The sequence below is a fragment of the Abramis brama genome (genome assembly GCF_963993115.1).
Source record: "Abramis brama genome assembly, chromosome: 1".
NCBI classification, from domain to species: Eukaryota; Metazoa; Chordata; class Actinopteri; order Cypriniformes; family Leuciscidae; genus Abramis; species Abramis brama.
In genome coordinates, this window is record NC_139963.1 from 21,596,134 (window position 1) to 21,615,195 (window position 19,062).

General features: G+C 37.9%; 2 protein-coding genes across 4 annotated transcripts in view; one reads left to right on the forward strand and one right to left on the reverse strand.

Annotated features, from left to right (window-relative positions):
• The first annotated feature begins 889 nt into the window (after positions 1-889).
• Positions 890-11,968, forward strand: baiap2l2a (BAR/IMD domain containing adaptor protein 2 like 2a). Of its 2 annotated transcripts, none has more exons than XM_084124233.1 (14): positions 890-1,112; positions 1,501-1,576; positions 3,228-3,314; positions 3,936-3,997; positions 4,120-4,191; positions 4,457-4,537; positions 4,640-4,771; positions 5,128-5,229; positions 5,361-5,412; positions 6,531-6,723; positions 8,244-8,309; positions 8,386-8,542; positions 10,256-10,296; positions 10,434-11,968. In XM_084124233.1, exons 1-14 carry the CDS (start codon positions 1,059-1,061, stop codon positions 10,504-10,506), a joined length of 1,248 nt encoding a protein of 415 aa, XP_083980359.1. In that variant the 5' UTR covers positions 890-1,058; the 3' UTR covers positions 10,507-11,968. The 2 variants fall into 2 exon arrangements, with proteins under 2 accessions (XP_083980359.1, XP_083980358.1); XM_084124232.1 differs by having other exon boundaries at positions 904-1,112; positions 8,383-8,542.
• Positions 11,969-12,407: 439 nt separating this feature from the next.
• pvalb6 (parvalbumin 6) overlaps positions 12,408-19,062 on the reverse strand; it is a 44,343-nt gene continuing 37,688 nt past the window's right edge. For both annotated transcript variants that reach the window (XM_084124481.1, XM_084124482.1), the window contains 4 exons: positions 14,942-15,010; positions 14,628-14,760; positions 14,239-14,348; positions 12,408-13,173 (listed from right to left, as the gene is read on the reverse strand). In XM_084124481.1, the coding sequence (XP_083980607.1) occupies positions 13,148-13,173; positions 14,239-14,348; positions 14,628-14,760; positions 14,942-15,002 (330 nt within the window). In that variant the 5' untranslated portion in view covers positions 15,003-15,010 and the 3' untranslated portion in view covers positions 12,408-13,147. The remainder of the gene's footprint in view (positions 13,174-14,238; positions 14,349-14,627; positions 14,761-14,941; positions 15,011-19,062) is intronic.

Here is a 19,062-nt window from a genome sequence, read left to right on the forward strand (position 1 = left end):
ACCAACCCTAATTTACATAAACCCGGTCCCTGAACATGATATGCTAATAAATGACTAGAAGATAACTACATAAGCTACATAAATTCATCAACTACTAACCATTCAGAAACGTTCTGTTGCATTCTACATGTTGTCACTTCTTCTTGAGTCTCGTCTCCATCATTGTCTGAATCCGGTTTGAACATAAAAGGCTGAACGTTTTGGAAATTTTCAGTGCATGTCTGTGTTAGTGCAAGCTCTTGAAGCTCCGCCCTCTGTGCCGGGAGCAGCAGCTCATTTGCAAAGGAACAGACACAAAACGGTGCGTTTTTGCTCACCCTCAAAAATGTCTGTGGGGTATTTTGAGCTAAAACTTCACATAAACACTCTGGGGACATCAAAGACTTATTTTACATCTTGTGAAAAGGGCATTATACCACCCCTTTAAAGACTATAATTGTTTTCCAAGCACAAGCAAGTTTGTATAAAACATTTTTGGGGCCTGTTGCAATGAAAATAATTTATGTGAACTATTTTTTGACAACATAATGACAACATAATATATAGCAACTGCAATATAATATAAAGACAATTTGGATAAATGTGTCTGCCAAATGCATAAATGTAGCTAAATAATGTCAGGGACTTGCAAAGGTCTCTCTGATCACTGCACTGAGAAAAATGCTAGACGGTACAACAGCAGTCCTGTCTCCTATCTCTGGTGTGCAGTGTTTACGGCAGGTGTCTAACCTCAGTCACACTTTTATTACTCTGCACTGTTCAATAATTCACAGGCCACATGGGTGCCAATAGCTCACTGTTTCCCTCTCTCTCTCTCTCTCTCTCTCTCTCTCTCTCTCTCTCTCTCTCTCTCTCTCTCTCTCTCTCTCTCTCTCTCTCTCTCTCACACACACACACACACACACACACAAACACTCACACTCACAAACAGGACAAGACAAGAGAGGACACAGGAAACAAGGGGGAGATCAGCAGTGGGACATCTGTCAGTCTGGTTGTTTGTTGTTTAGTAAGTGGAAGTTATTTATTTGTTTGCTGTGCTACGGTGACAGATCAGGATGTCAGGACAAAACAGTGATCAGCTACACCGCACCACTCTGGGCATTTATACGGTAAGCGTGAAGTCTCTCACAATTGAGTCTGGATTACACAATCACATGTCTATTTACTGAGTAGAACGTGTGTAATAAAATACACTGACATTTATTTACATGTCCAGAAATGTTGCCTATATAATTTTATAATAAATCTATAAATATTCAGCATGAAGCATTTTTTTTAGTCATAAAATTTGATCATATTAAGTTAAATAATATATATATATATATATATATATATATATGTTCAGAAGTGGTTTTTAGCTAGGAAACTTTGTTGTGACAAATAGTAATCTGTAACCAAGGTGATAGATTAATGTGGTGTAACATATAGTCACAAAATGTGTTGACATTTGATCGGTTATCAGACTGTCATTCTCAAACCGTTTGTCTACCCGCTTAGAGCGTAATGGAGCAGTTCAACCCAAGCTTGCAGAGACTGGTGGCACTGGGAAACAGCTACATTCAGGCTTTCCAAGGCAAGTCAACACGTGAAAGAATGAATGAGGTGGAGTGAAGCAAGCAAGTAAGACTGAAAAAGATGAAAGGAGGAAGAAAGAAAGTGGAGTGGCTGAACTTTGGGCTGCTGGTTGTCATTGATGATAATAAGTCAGCTTTGCTGCAACGCCATTGGCTCATTCAACATCATTGTTTAATGACTGTCTATTTTATGAGTCTTGAGTTTCACTAACACCAGGGTAACTGTGCAAACTTGACATATGTACGTCAGAAGCTTTGATAGCATCTGATCCTGTGAAAAACTTGATGACTATCAAACAACATTCTGATTGTTTGATAGTCATCTTCCAATTGATTAAAGAACCAATAAAGTGATTTCATAGCTTTTTATAGTGTTTTAGTGATTACACAATATATATTTTACTTTATACCAGTCCTCGAAATTGGTGTTGCATACATAACTAAACTCCAGCCCAAAGAAAGAAAATAATTAAAATTACAAAACAAGAAATAAAATCATAAATTTAGTGTGATATATCTAGCTCATTCATGAAACTCTAGAGGGCGCAAGCTGGTAGGTCCTTTACATGCTTTCTGTAAACAATCATTACCTCATGGTACAAGCTGATTGGCCTCTGGTGATTATGCAGCCAATGAGATTGCTTGCTCAACATTTAAATCTGGTTTAGTGTTTGCTGTAGGCTAGTCTTGCAGCATGTTATCAGAGTTCCTCTGAAACCCTCCACCTCCCCCAGCTCCACCTGCCTAGATATAGATCTACAGGATTTATGTATGTCTATTTATTAGGGCTGCCCCTGACTAAAGATTTTTCTTGTTGACTAGTAGTCGTTAATTTAAGCCATTAGTCGACTAATCGCACGTTTATATTAATTTAATTACTTAAATATATACTGAGGAGAATACTAAACCATAATGAGCGTTTAATATATATAGGCGTAGTATAGCCTATTCCACGCTCAAGCGCATACAGACAGCTTGTCGCAAAGCACCAGCAAAAGCAGAGCGGTGCAAAAAATAGAGGAGACATTTTAATTATTTATTAATAAACTAGTGTTTTCTGTGTCAGTGTCGGCAGCGAAGATGAAGTTGATGATGTTGCCTCGCCATCTCCGCAGTAGTGAACGTGCCTAGAGAGAAATGCAACTTTCTTTTAGATTTGAATTGGTTTGTTTAAAGGTAGACATTTCAAGCTTTCTATAGACATATTTCTCATGTCAACACTATCAACGTTGACATGAATCTGATGCAGTCAAGTGGTAGGTCAGTGCTCTTTAAGTTGTTTATGTTCATATTATTGTAATGTTATGTCCTTTGAGACATGAGGTAATTTAACGTCGTCTCTCGTGACGCTTTGCAGACTCTGCTGTGTGTTCATGTGTTTTGAAGGAGGCATGTCTTTGGAGACGCTCTGAAGGGAGGGTGGGATCTCATGCTTTCAAAGCTAGCTCGCTATTGCTAGCCGCCCAGAAAATTGCCTACCCTAACTTTAATGACATATTCTCTGTCTAACAAGTTCTTGAATGAAAATGTATTTAATATTTTATCTTAGGCAAATTATTTTATTTAAAGGATGTTCAGGTATTATTACTGTGAAAAGATGTTAAAATCAGTCTTACCGTGGTAAATGAATCAAACTGTGTGTGTCTACAGCCCTTGCCGTCACCAGTGAGGCCTATTTCAATGCTCTGTCTAAGATGGGTGAACAGGCCATGCAGACTATGTCATCGCGTTTGCTGGGTAAGCTTTTATTTCTCTGTCAAAGTCAGAGATTTTTTCGATACACAGTTCATTTTCTTTTTTCTGATAAATATGTATTTTCCATCACAGGGACAGAGTGAGAGAGCGAGAGAAAGAGAGTTTTGAGTGTGTTTTTATTGAGGGTGATAAATTGGGAGGGAGACAGTGTCCTTCAAACAATCATATTGTACTTTGCTCTTGTAAAGGCACTCTGTTCCTCCCCAGAACCTTCTTACACACGAGAGAGTGAGAGAGTGAGTGAGAGTGAGTGAGTTTATTTATGGCTGACATCTATCACCCTGTTGTGGTTTAATGGAAAAATTTCATTAAATTTCAATGGTGCTTTTGTTGCTATGAATCATATTTTATGGCCACAGAGAGATGGTGTGACAGTTTGTGCGTATGTGTGTGTGTGTGTGTGTGTGTGTCAGTTTTGTAGTCAATATCAGATAACTGCACCTCCTCTGTGATGTTAAATAATAAATGATGACATAACGTCAGCTTGGCAGTGCAACCTTTAGAGGATAATACCTATACTTTAGCACACAGACACTCAACTAGAAGATACAATGGCTGTAATAAGATCATAAATAAAAATGTATGTGTGTGTTTGTTTTGCAGGTGATGTGTTAATACAGATCTCGGACAGTCAGAGGAGACTCACCAATGAGCTGGAGGGAGTGGTGTGTTACAGACCTTCCTCTATTGACCCATCTTTTTATATCTTTCACTTTATTGACGTAATACTTGTTAGACTGTCTGTACAGGTAATCCCATGTTTAATGAGTATGTCTGATTGATTCAGTTCCGCTGGTTCCACTCCGAGGTCCTTCAAGAGATGGACAACAATGTCAGACTAGATAAAGATTACATATTGGTGAGTTTTTTATTCTGTATATACTGCACATTCAAACAGGAGAATGTGCATTTTAAGAAAACAAAACCCACATAAACACCTGCTTGTTATTATAATTATAACGGCTAAATCTAAATCTAAATCTATGAGGCCCTTAATAAAGGATTACTTCCTTCAGCCTTCTCAAAACTCATAACATGGAACATTAGCCGATTAAAATGAACCTGAATGTTGAAACTAAAAGAATATATATATGTTGATGTTGTTGGTTCGCTTTCTCCTCCAGAACAGCAGGAGGCGCTATGAGATGGAGGTGAGAAACCAGGCAACAGCACTGGAGAGACAGATGAGGCGAGGGGTCCCACAGGTGAGAGCAGTGTGTGACTCTTCCCAAATGGCATGTAATTTCTCATAAAAAAGAAAAGAAAAAAAGAATGATGATGATGTTGATGGTGATGTTTGTGTTTAGGATGGCAGCGAGTATGTGAACTTTCTCAGAGAGTGTCAGAAAGACGCATTAAAGGAGGAAGAAAGAAGATATCGATTCCTGGCGGAGAAACACTGCGGACTCACCCAGTCTATTGCATATCTCATGAACAAGGTTAATGTCTTTTTTTTAATTTATATTATATTATATTTTTAGTGTCTATAATTAACTTGCTGCTTAACGTGCTGCTTTGAGTTGTAACCAAAGTAATATGTAGATATTATTAAGGAGAACTTGTCAAAAGTGCTTGAAATGTACTAAAGGTCTTATTGTAAAAGCTTATTATTAGTAATTATTAACTTTTTTATTTACACAATTTTCGAGGGGACTTTAAAAACCTGCTATATGCTACATAAAAGTTATTTTCTAGAATATAGTTTTTTCCCACCTTTTAAACATTTCTTGTAACTGGATTTTGCTCATGCAAAGTGTTCAGTCTGATTAACACTGACTGTGTTATTCCTCCACAGACAGGGGGTAGCCTGCAAAACAGAGCAGAGGGGTGGAAAGATCTGGTGAATCACACAAGAGAATCCCGTCCACGCACTCCTTCACGAGTGGAGGACAACATTGTAAGATACAGTATAATGACACAATAATCATTTGATACTATATTTAATGACACTTTGTGACCCTAAATGATGATGCTGTCCATAGATGTGGATGTTTAAACTCATCTCATGTTTCTATGTCGTTCTGTCAGCTTGATGTTAACCGCTGGGCGGAGCAGCCGCTGGGAACGGTGCCCTCTAGAGGTGTGGAGACCTTATTCTGACATCAGACGAAACGTCTGAAGAACATTATGCATAGCTGCCAACTTTTGAGTTCTGCTTGGAGTGAGATTTATGGCGGGGGGGTGCTTGGGGGGGTTGTTAGGGGGGATGTAACATTTTTTTTATTGCATCACAATAAGTGTATTGTGATTGTCAAAACATTTTAGTAACTAAACTGAATTTTATTAGGTTTAGTGACAACATAACCTTACAATGTTTACATGGTGCAATTTCTGGTAAGATACGCTTTTTTATTATTTCAATTCAATTATTGTGATTTGATTTAATATTGACTCATTTGGATAAATATTAGGTAGGCTACACAAGATAGGCATTAATTTTTCTCAAGAAAAAAACAACTCACCTAATGCTGTAAACATACAGAGAGCCCTATCAGCTGGCAGTATTATTTAAGGTTAAAAATAACTCAAATAAATATAATGCGTTTTTTTATTATAATAACAACTTTATTTAATGATATAAAATATCATTATTATAAAGTAAAAATATAATAAATATGTAATATAGTACACATTTAGCAAAATACTCTCTATTGCTCTTTTTTTCTAGCCAACTAACGTGCTATAGCCTATATTATGGTCATCAAATGGCTTTCCTGAGGTAAATGTTATGTGACATAATTGTTCTCCAGCTGTTTATTGACCCTTTGTTTGATTGATTGGTCGATATTATGTATGAGGAATATACATTTCGGCAAGTTGTACTGTATCTTTCAAATGTTCATTCGTGTTTATTTACTATTAGCAGAGATGATCGGTTCACGTGCCTCTAGGGATCTGTCACGTCACATTTACAAGCGCCAAAACGGTATTTATTGTTTGAATTTCGTAATAAAATTGACAGAATCTGAGAGCTGAGATTTTTTTATATCATAAGTAACCTGCTCTGTCTAGTCTGTCGGTGTCCGTGTCCTCTTTACTTCACGATTTTTCTGTGCGTGAGAAAATGGATGTGTGGCGTGAAAGCGTGTGAAAAGTGTCAATTGCGTGTGTCTCACGGTGAATGCGTGAGAGTTGGCAGCTCTGCATTATGGCCTTTTTTTTTTTGCTCAATATGACAATTTCACCCCTTCATCGCAGGCCCCTCCCCTCAGCCCAGTCGTTCCAACTCCGTCTCAGGATTGGCTGGTGGCAAAGTGATGCGAGCGCTGGTGCCCCACCCTCCCAGTGCTAACTCCACCCTCCTGCCGTTCTCTCAGGGAGAAGCCATCACACTGCTCCTTAAAGAGCCTAGGAACGGCTGGCTGTATGGAAGCTCTGATAGCTCTGGACGGTGAGAGCAGTTAACACCTTAATACTCACCTTTAGACTTTTAGGGCTGTTTGATTCTGGTCCGGTCGAGCATTACATTTAAATAAATGTAGACTCAATGTGAATCTAACTTTAATTATAACTTTAAGTGAAGTGAAGTGAAGTGAAGTGAAGTGAAGTGAAGTGAAGTGAAGTGAAGTGAAGTGACGTGAAGGCCAAGTATGGTAACTCGGAATATGTACTCTGATCACGCACACTACAAACCGTGGACACACTCACCCGGAGCAGTGGGCAGCCATTCGCTGCGGCACCCGGGGAGCGATTGGGGGTTACCTTGCTTAACTATGTGCAGCTTTATTCCGTACTGTAATGTCTCCATTATATTGTCATTTGTTGTTCATCCGGCACTTTGCAAACAACACAACCTTGTTTCTGCAGCGACTTTAAGCATGTTTCCTATAACAACGTCTGACATGTTTTACATGCTGTGATAGTGACATAAATCACGCAAAATCTGATTAGAGTGGTCAGACTGAAACAGATTTCCAGAAATGCGATTTGAATAGGATTTCAAACCACACATTAATGTAGCTCAAAACTGATTTGTGAAAATCTCATTTCATGTGATTTTTTTGCCCTTCACAGTCACACATGCTACATATGATCAGATTCAAATCGGAAATGCACAAAAATTGGATTTGGACTGACAGTCAGAGGATAACCTTTAAAAAACTTGACGGTTAGAACCGGCTCATTTGATTCTTTTTGGCCCTGTTTACACCTGGTATAAATGCATTGGGTTGATCGGATCACTAGTAGACGAGGGAGACACATTCCTGTTTACACCTGGTGTTTTAATCCATCTCTTTTGTCCACTTTCAAGCACTTCTGTCCTGATTTCTTCGAGGGGAGGGTCTATGGGCGGGTAAATGTGTTTTTTTCAGATCTTTTGATCTAATGGACAAAATAAGCTCACTCAATTTACATAAGAACGCAACTCGAGACGGAAAAACATGGAGATCATCAGCTTTCATTACTTCTCTGAAAACCGCAAAACCAAATGTAGAAATCAGGAATGGCAAGAGAACATTGTGCTTGGTACGTTTTTCGTCTTCAAACCCAATTTGGTTCTCCAGCCGACAAAGTTTAAATCCCGTCCGGCTAGCGCGCTTCCAATAATGTTTAGGTCACACATTAGGTCAGTAGGCAGAGAGTAGGCGTCTTTTTTTGACTGTTCGAACACATTCGACCACATGACTGTTTACACTATGAAAGCAATCCGGTCAAATGTGTTTTCGACTACCTCTAACTAAACTAAAGTTTGATTCAGTTTGATTCTATGAACCAGTTACCCGCTTAAGAGAATGATTCATTCTCGTTCAAGACTCGAACATCTTTACTTTTGATGGTGTTCAAACTCCATGAATGTCCATTTTTTTGAAAGAGAGTTGCTTTATTCTCCTCAGTAACAGACTAAAAACATCTGATGTTCAAACAGACCACCTGATTTTGTTTCCTGATCATTTGATATGCATTGTTTAGGCAAGGCTGGTTCCCTGCTGCTTATGTAGGCCCCATGAATGAACCACCTGGGCCACCTGTCTCCAGGTAAGCCGATACTGCTTTCTCTACTTTCTCATTTCTTCAATCTCATGACTTTTAACCATTATTCTCTGTTTAGTAGCAGTTCTTTTAGAAGCAGCAGCAGTATGAGTAACCTCCTCGATCAAACCGTGAGCAGCAGCCAACAAATAGCTCCGCCTGCACCTCCTCCGCCGCCTTCTCCATCAACCAGATCTAGAAACTCCAGGCCTGTCACTCCCACCCCTTCAGAAAACAGAGTAAGACCTGTTAAAATCAACATCAACAACAACATTAAAAAAAAATCTAATTAAAAAATTAAAATTATTCATTAAGTCATTAATTTTTTTTAATTTTATTAATTATATTAAAATGACTGGATTTTATCCATCAGCAATCTATTAGACAGCGATTAAATAATCTATATGACAGGTTGAAGATTTCAGCTGGAAAGGTAAAGTTATTACATTTTGATGAAATTTATGAAGGCAAACATTTTGAAGATTAAGATTCAGTGACTGTAATGTAGGAATCCTTTGAGTGTGTTTTAAATTCTGATGTGGTTCGTGGGTTTCTTTAAGATCTGCTGATGTTCAGAATATTTTAAATCCCTGGAGAGATTCCTGACTGTAATCTAATGTAAATGTGTAGATGAGATGAGAGCAGACTGACGTTGAATTTTAAGTGTCAGTTCCTACTGTGGCCAGCAGGGGCACTGTGGTGAAGTTCTGTACTCCACGACACCGCATCCTTCGTTCTGGTGGCTGCAGGGGGGCAGCTCTTTCTGCTGACGGTGTGTGTGTGTGTGTGTGTGTGTGTGTGTGTGTGTGTGTGTGTGTGTGCGCGCATGCTTTGGTGTGATCCTCTGCTATACCAAAATTTAAGCAAAGAGTAACAATTATATATGAGCCTATTGTTTCCTTTTGCATTTGTTCTGGTTTGCTGTGTCTATGTCTCTCTCTCCCTCTCAGTGAGGGACTGAGTTGGATTACATGACAGCATCCATGTTGATCATCAAGCTGATTTAATTGATTTTATCAAACAGGATAGAGTGTGCTTTAGTGTGAAACCAACCAAACACAGACATCACAGAATTTAACAAATCCATTGCTCACCAACATGTGTGCTGTCCATTTCCCTCCAAAATGATGTCATGTCCTGGAGGATGATGTGGCTTTTGTTAGATAAAGGGATTTTACAAAAGACTAACAGGTGTGATATTGAGGACACAGGAAAAACCTTAATTGATGACCAATTAAACCATATATAGTAACAGTAGTTGTTGGGAATATTGTTTAATATTCATTATATACGAAACTGAACAATAAACCAACATGATTTTTATAAATTGTAAGTTGAATATTTTGTCCAATATATTAATACATTCATAATAATGTACTGCATAGTGACTTCCGTATCAGTGTCGCAGTTTTGTTGTTCAATAATTACGAAATATTATGTTCACGCGATAGGAAGTAGGACATTTTCATGTTAGAATTATATTGCAACATATATAAAATTTAAAGTGTACTAAAAAAATGAGTATAGGATTTACTTTGAATTTTCACTCAGAAATTTGCTAGTAAATTTCACAAATAATTACAAAGAAATGGTAGGTAACACATTGGATTAAGCATGAAATTTAAATAGACTGATAATAGAGTATTTTCTTATAAAACATACTTAAATAATCTTTATTTATTATCGGAGGCCACAAAATAAAATCTAATGGGCTGGAAGAGTTCGTCTGTATATCTTTGATGCAACTATAAGCAGTTAGTTTCACTACTGCAGTTCGCTTTTGGTTTGAGTTTGACCCTTGATTTCAAGATCAGTCTCTAGGAGAAAACATTACATTTGTGTGGTTTTGCTGTGACGTTTTTTTTTTTTGCATACTAATTGTAAGAATAGTATAAAACCACTTTAAAAGAATCATCAATACTGAATGACTTGTCTTATTTTGTTTTTGACAGGGACAAGATCAATATGAGTCTCGACCAGTACTTTTTCCAAGGTCGGTAAAAACATCTGTTTTCTATTCATGTTCATTAACGTTTAATTATGTTGCTTTTCGCATCCTCAGCACCAATAAGAGATCATCTACATTGCAGATGTTTCTGTTTATCATAATTTCATTCTCTGTTTTTGCAGAGGCACGAATCCATTTGCCACCGTGAAGCTGAAACCCACCAAAACCAATGACAGATCAGCTCCACGCATATGAAAGATATTTCAACCAATGGCAACAATTATTCAACAGCTAATCAGTGCTCCACATTTTGCTATACATTGTTCATCCATATTCAAAAACATTAATTTTCCAGCATAATCAGTACAAAGCATCACATTTAAGACAATGCGACTCAACAATGATTAATGACTGGTCTTTAAAAATGCATTAAATCAGGTAGTGAAGAAAATGTACCTTTATCTGCAGGCTGTTGGAGGGTTGGCGGCAACAAACAATTAATAACTCTCTTTTACATGGAGAAGTCCCATAACGTATTTGGACACTTTGTCACACTTAAAATACATGAATTTCATGGTGTGGCATATACAAGCAAATACTGCAGGTGTTTTTTAGTGGATGTATGAAGCCAGTTCTTCTCAGAGTAAACACAGATCATCACAATACCTACGGACATGTTGCAACATCCGATTACCAGAAAGTTTCACAACACTGTTTATCTTTATTTGGAACAGTGTACCTATGACTTGAAACCTTTCTTTTTGTGAAATTTATGGCTTGAAAAGTGTTACGTGAAAATTGTATTTCTTTAAACTAAATGCACTTGGTTTGATATTGTCATATAATGCAATGACATTTTTCAATGTGGCTTATGTGTCCAAATATTTAATGCCACTATACCAGTGGTAATTTCTGTGTATTTTCAAACATGACATCACTTCCTGGTTCTCTTGTCATCCATGTTTCCTCCAGTCCATTATAAAGTGCAGCAGGTTTTTTTATGCTGTAGTTGTGCTGACCAACCAGGAAACGTAAATGCAGGTCAGCTCAAGTGCTTTTAAGCGCTGAAACAAGTGTCTTTTTCATCTTTCACACATTCTAATAATTGCATATAATTTGCACTAAGAAAAACACTTCCTAAAGCATCCCATGTCCTCCAAATGCACTTTATATATGTATACTGCCATGCTTGATGCCATTTGGGCTGGTTTAACTACAGTTCTATGAGGTCTGACCTCTTGGACCCCCGGTGTCTCTGATAAGCGACTATCGGTCTCTCTCTCCTGTTCTGTGCTTGAACTTTGTCTCTCGGCTCAGTTAATTCATCTGACGTGCCCAATTATAAGCTGCCCTTAAATTGGCTGTTCTGTCTGCTTAAGAGCCTCTAAAGTGAATGTTCATTTTAACCTTGACAGTAATTGGCGTGACCTTCTCCTGCGGTGTCAAGCCCATTAGTACAAGCCCATTTCTATGAATGTCTTGCATCTAATCAGCATGTTTTTTTTTTTCTTTGAGAATATTTTCTAGTTTAATTGAATACTTCAATACAGAAATATGTGCCTATATCACAGTGATTTACACCTATTATGCTTCAACCAGAGGATACAGGGAAAATATATGGCGCACGTACACTCTCTCCTGTAGATATTGTGAACTATGCATACGATTCTTCACATCTTGATCTATTTGCTGAACAAATAAAATGATGTGAAGTTGATTCAGTGTCTCTGAAGTGGTCAATTTCTCTGAAAATTTTCAATTTGAGCATCATAAGAGTTTGAGAGTGATAAAGTTAACTGCTGTGTTAGGGAGTAAATAACTAAAAGTAGCAGTGCCACTTTTTCACAAACCATTTTAGTTCCAGAATGTGACGTTAGCTTTCTTCTGAAAAATATTCACTTTAGACAGACAGACAGACAGACAGACAGACACAGACAGACAGACAGACAGACAGACAGACAGACAGACAGATAGATAGATAGATAGATAGATAGATAGATAGATAGATAGATAGATAGATAGATAGATAGATAGATAGATAGATAGATAGATAGATAGATATTCAGAATTTTGTAACCCTTTCAGACATACTGTACTTTTGACTAATTATAGAAGAAAAGAGAGAACACAAAAAGATTTATTTCACACTGGAACTCTTCAGGCATTGGCTCTTTATTTTCTTTTCTTTCACAACTTGACCTCTTTCTTCTTTTGGTGTGTTTCACAGAGGCTTGTTACCAGAGAGATGGAGAGAGTTTGGAGGGAAGGTGGGGGGCAGTGGAGAGAAAGATCAATGGGAGAGATTCAAGGAAAATTAAGATGGAGAGTATGTTGTTTTCTTTTCTATTATATCTACATGTTGACGGCATGAGGCTTTCCCAGTTAAAGGTCTCGATCTACACAATAGCAGAAACACTCACTTTTGTATAAAAAGGAAAATAAATAGCATGATGGTGGGAGATTTGTGTATGTGTGTTGGTGATGTCTTCAGGATTGGGTGTGCAAGCATGTGTGCGAAGCCCAAAGTATACTTCAGTCTTCCACGTTCCGCAACGGTCCGCGCACTGCCTGCGTGACGTAATTTTCGTCATCAGGAGGGTCCGCACACTGTCCACGGACAGCCCAATTTTTGTGACCGTTGCGTGTTGAGCGCCTGAAAGCAAAGTCCACTAGATGTGTGATGTGCGCTGAACACGTCTTTCCACGTTCACTGCTAAAGGAGTATACTTTCAAAGGCTTGTGCACTCACGAGCGGAACGCGGAACACGGAAAACGAAGTATACCTGGGGCTTAAGTGAGTGTGTATGTGCGACTGTGCTTCAGGGGCATTTTAGGCTGAGGTCAAGGTCAAGGGGTCATGAGGTAGGCCTATGAACAGGCCAAGAGTCTGTATCACTTATTCACGAACCAGAGCAGCAAACTCTGAAACAAAAAGAGATTAGAAACTATTAGTAGTTTTCGATGAAAAAGGTACATAATGTTGTTTAAGTATCATGCCTTTAAGGGCTCTAGACTGTGACTAAAATTGTTGTAAGTGCAATAAAAAAAATACAAAAGAAATTGCGACAATAATTTTAAAATCTAGTCAGTTGTCAGTTTGTGTGCATCCATATGAAGTTTCAACAGATATTGGCGAAATGAGTACTTAAATAGTACTCAGTACTTAAATATATAATTACACTTTAACAATGACACCTTAAAATAAAGTGTAACCAGCCTGACTTATGAAATAATAGTCAGAAAAATCTATTTTTATTATTTATATATTTAAAAAATGGAACAGATTATTAAATATTTGATAAAACATAAAAATGTTGAATGTGTTTTTTGTTGAGTATCATATTTGATACAACAGACTTTTATGGCTCATAAAGTATAGTATAGTATAGTACTATACTATTTGTGTCGTAATAAGAAAATTGAGCTTATACTTGAAAGAAAAAGTCTAAGCAAAAAATATGGAATTTGGTTGATGATATTTATATTGCCAAAAGTAAGATGAAATTCTAATAGCTTGTAATGTAAATCAATGAGATTTTTAAAACATTATAGCAGAATTCTTGCATAAAAGTAATATTTAAACATCAGTTTATGACCAAATCTCTAGTTTTTATTGTGAGGGCAAAACATATAATGCAATGCAATACAATACAATTATGATTGAGAAAAAAAGCCATTCCTAAAAAGCCTGATGTATCATATTTGATTCTCACATTTTAACATGATTTTTCTTAAAAAATATATATATAATCAGGTAAACCTAGGTTGCTTTAGTCAAGTAACTGTTTATTTGGAAATATTGCTAACAAAATAAAAGTTAATCTTATGTTTGCTTTTTAAAAATCATTAAAGATTTGACAGCAATTGAACGTGTGTAACATAACTTGAAGGGGGACATTTTTAGAATAACACTAGAAGGCTTTTACTTGCTAAAAAAATATAAACTATCAATCAGATAACAGATATGGTATATTCCTTTCACTTTACCTTCTGCTCCAATCTTTCCATCTCCATCTTTGTCCGCAGCCTGCAGGAATGCTTTGGTCTCCTTATCAGTCAGGTCTCTCCCGTCAGTAGCGAAACCCTTCAGAACAAACCTGCAGAGAGCAAACAGAGCGAGTCGAACACCTTTCAAACCTCTTGTGTGCTCACCTTTATCCAGAGAGTTTCAATTACAAATGTTACAGGTTACAAGCAGTGGTGTAGCGCAAATCCCTTGATATGGCTGATAGCTGATGCTTTTGACAGTATCTCGTCTGGCTATCGACGATACGCGATATCATTGTCCATCGGTGCAACCTGGCATGGGGGGTTAATTGGTTACAAGAAAACATGTTTGTTTGTTTTTTGTAGCATAGAAATTGTGCAAATCTTACTTAAGTTCCTCTTCCTCTATAAAGCCGCTATTGTCGGCGTCCAGGACATGGAAAGCCTTCTTCACCTCATCAGCCGACTTCGCCTTCAGTCCAACAATCTCAAAAAACCTCTTGTGGTCGAATGAGCCGACGGCTGCGAGAAGATGAGAAGATCGAAACACAGAGAGAATCACTGATGTTTTGTCTGGAAACTACAAATAATTTGCTCGAAAATCATCATTTCCTCACCCTCATTTTTTTCCAACTCATATGTCTTTCTTTCTTTTGTAAAACACAAATGGTGAATTTTGGATGACAAGGTGGATCATATTCACCTTTAAATGCATCCAGTGCCTTCTTAATGTCATCAGGGTTGAGGATGCTGTTCATCGCCATTTCTACAACTGCAAAAAGAGACAGAGAAAAAAAAAAACAGTGATACTGTATAGTAGAAAAGCAATACACAGTGAAACAATGCATTAGATATCATGAAGAGAAGGAATGGATAAAAGGCCTTCAAAAACTCATAAATTATGAACGTGTGTTGAGGGGTGAGAGAATGCCAAACATCTGACGTGTGTGATTCTTTGAAACCACACAGCTCAGGTCCAACTCCAGATCAGAGAGGAAAACATCTCGGAGGCTTCTATATCTACCATCATACACTCTCAAAAATAAAGGTTTCAAAAGAGGTTTTCGCAGAGAAGATCCATTTTGTGTTCCAAAAAGAACCTTTCAGTGATCAGTTCTTAATAGAACCATTTTTGTTTTAGTGTGAAGAACATTTTAATAATCTAAAGAACCTTTTGTTCCATGGATGTTAAAGATTCTCCATGGAATTATCGATGCCAATAAAGAACCTATATTTTTAAGAGTGCATCCTGCAAAATGCCTACAGTCCTTAAGTGATTCCACACACATGATGGCTACAGTGTTCATTACCATTCTCTTTCTATATATCCCTTCATAAAGTAAGGTAAAAAAAAAAATGAGGTGAAATTAACATCCGACTGAGATATTATGACTATCAGATATACTTATTTCAAACAGTCATCCAGAGATTGTCTTTGCATCATTAGCTTCAGTCCAAGCCAACAGCTGATCCACGGAGACCATAATCAAAGATGACTTTAGCTGGAAATACTTTTTTAATTAGCACACATTCACCAAACGCTTCCTAAGCAGATGACTCACAGTTTAGTCTTTGATAGTAACTGTACTGCTTAGTTCTTAAGGGTTTTTAAAGGGACAGTCACCCAAAAATGAACATTCAGTCATCTCATAACCAATTGTAAATGTGCATATTTAAATCATGCGAATGGAATTTGAGTGAATAATTCTTTAATTTTTAGTCTGTTCCTCATACAAAACTATGACTTTACATGCGGAGACTACAGTTTATAATGCACAAGTCATATGTGGTATTTTTATTCATTAGTTTTAGTTATTTTAGTTGGCCTAATCAAAAATGAGAAATGTTGCCTTTGCAACTAGCTGAAATAAAATAATTTTTTTCTTTTTCTTTTTTCAATAATATAATAGTGGTTTGGAATGACATGAAAGTGAGTGAATAATGACTTTCATTTTTGGATGAACTATCTTTTTAAGAGTAAGGTGATAATTTCCACACAAGTCACGGTCAGACTGGCGTAATCATTTAAAAGCAGTTTTTAGCAGTCCTCTCAGCTTCTTTCTACTTTACCTCGACCGATTGTTAGTCCTTCACCCGCCCATAGTAAAAAAAAAAAAACCCTCCTCAGTGTCATTTTCCCCATACCCGGCAGTATGGGTATGTGCAGGTGTGCAGTGAAAGTACAGATTGTATTTTTTGCTTTCAGCTGGCTCCTCGTTCCATTGATCTGGATCAGTTGGAGGTCAGCTTGGGCAAAAACAAGCTTCAGCTCTGCTGACTGGAGCGCAGCGCGGCTGCTGACTTTCCTCAAAGACGTTTGATACAGCGAGATCTATCTGGTCAATGCATGTGAAGGTCTAATGTGGATGTCAGCTGCGCTGGCAAAGCCAAACAAGCTAATACAGCAACCAACAAAACACAGAGATGTTTAATTAGCAAAACATTGAAGACAGGTAAAATAAATTTTGGTAGGGTCAGCTGTTAGCTGTTTAATTTGCTGTTTATTCTAAATCACACAAATATGTTAATTAATGTCTTTCAAATGACATATCACATTATAATACCAAAGCTAAAATTAAACACTTTCCTTTCTTTGTTTTCAGTTAGCTGACCAAATTTAGTCAAACTAGCTTCATCATGAAGGTCTCTTATCAGGTACTGAGGAAGGGGGATCTTGCACAACACAAACCTCTTCCTCACTCTTCAGACAGCAACATAGTGTCGGCCCAGATCCGGCCCACATCTGGTACGCGTGGAATCCACATGTACCAGATGTGGGCCAGATCTGGCCCAACACTGCATGGGTTATATCTGATGTTATATCCTAATTTTCACACCCCTCTCAGAGATGGCATCGGCCCTCTTTGATATCTCTCTTCACCCTCCCATCAGTCTCTTGACATGCATCTCTCTTTAATGATTCTCTGTTTCCACCCTCATCCACTCCTCTTCACTCTCTTCTTAACAATTGAAATCAAAATCTCTTTTTGTCCTCTTAGAGGCTATACGGTAACATGCAAACAGTATTTCAAGCCCTCAAAGGGGTATGTATAAAGAAATACTATAGTGTCAAAACACAATATTTTCTTGCAAGAGAGGATAGATTAGTGTGTGAATTAGGATGTAGGATATGTCTCAGTAGCATGTATAGCACTAACTCTATATCTGCAAGGGATGGTGCTACAAGCCCTCTAGAAGACTTTTTCTTCCTTGTGTTTTTCATGTCTCACGCTGTTTGTTTCCCAGAAGATGCCGTTCTTCTTGTAAGGCTTTCCCCTTTCCTCCCACCTCAAAGTCTCCAGTTCCCCTTCCCGGGGGCTAATTTTATCTCTCTCTGTCTTTCTCTCCTTGTGGCTCGGAGAGACCCCGGGGCCTTGGAGAATCATCTCTAATCCTGCAGCATCGCTGGGCGTAACTGTCAACCCTCATGAGCCCCGCTGGCAGCAGGGCCAGGGAATGTCAAGATTGCCAGAGACGGAGATCAAAGGGAGGGAGGAATCTACAATGCCAGCCACGGTTATGTCTGCCATGTGGAGAGCTGCCCTTAATGCCCTGATCTGAAATACATTTGACCTCTGGTCTCAGTCAAAACCTCATTATAGTTGTTTTTAACTCACTGTGGCACTTACAAGTATGTCTGCACTCTGCAGGGCAAATGCAATCCCAGCTAACGGAACGTTCCCATAAATTTCACTAACGTTCTTTCAAAGTTATGTAAATGTAAGGACAAAACATTCTTAAAATAATGTTTATGGAACATTCTTATAATGTTGTTAACAGTTAATATACTTTCTCGTAATGTTGAGAGAAAACGTTCTTAGAATAACATTCTCGGGAAAAGTCCTTTTAATGTTATTTTATTTGCTGAATGTTGTCATAATGTTATCATATAACGTTCTGAGTGCAACGTCCATGATACGCCCATGGTTTAATTTGTACTTGATGAATGTTCTCGTAATGTTGAGAGAAAACGTTCTTAGAACAACATTCTGAGAACATGGAGCTTCCTTACGATGTACTTTGTACTTAATGAATGTTCTCGTAAATCGCTCTGAAAGTGATTCCAACGATATTGTTTCTCTGTGCCGTTATCGTTATAGCTGTGGTGTGAACTCTGCTATTCTTTAATATTGAGAATGATTTTTAGAACAATATCTTTATAGTTATCCTAATAAATAGGGATGGTTTCAGTGCACAAGAACTGGTGACTCCCTGGGCAGTGCGCTGACTACTGAACTGAGGAACAGATGGAAACACCCTAAAGCCTCACTGAAGACACAACGAGGGGAGGAGAAGCAGCGAATAAGTGAATAAGGAGGGAGAGCTAGAGAGACATCAAAGGCACTGAGTGCATGAGAAAGAGAGGAAAAGACAGTCTGGCACTAGAGAGGAACAGAGCGTGAAGAGTAGTGAGATGCTTTTCAAACAGTTGAGTTGGTATTTTACAGAGCCCTACTCGCTCTGACGTACACTGAGGCTGACAATGAAAAATGCCAACAGAGAACAGACCAAACCACATCAGATCAGACAAGACCTGCCCACCTGGGCTCAAACCAGCCTGTTGATTAGCTAAGACTATGGATGTCAAAAATACTGATCATGTGATCATGCTGTAGTCAAGCTCATTGAATAAAATAGAATCTAAAATACAACAAACTAAAAGGAACGTTCTAAATTCTCTTTCACTCAGACATTCACACGCAATGCAGGCAAAAACATAACACAGAGCGACTGGTTCATAACCGGATGCCTCAGGCAGCTTTGTAATGGGAATACAGTATTCAGTGACAGAAACACAATCGCACACACACAAACGCTTTTTAT

Coding starts and splice junctions, on each gene's coding strand:
- baiap2l2a (XM_084124232.1), top strand. CDS start 1,059: ATGTCAGGACAAAACAGTGATCAGCTACACCGCACCACTCTGGGCATT. Junction 5,230..5,360: donor CACGAGTGGAGGACAACATT/GTAAGATACAGT, acceptor TCGTTCTGTCAG/CTTGATGTTAACCGCTGGGC. Junction 6,724..8,243: donor AGCTCTGATAGCTCTGGACG/GTGAGAGCAGTT, acceptor TGCATTGTTTAG/GCAAGGCTGGTTCCCTGCTG.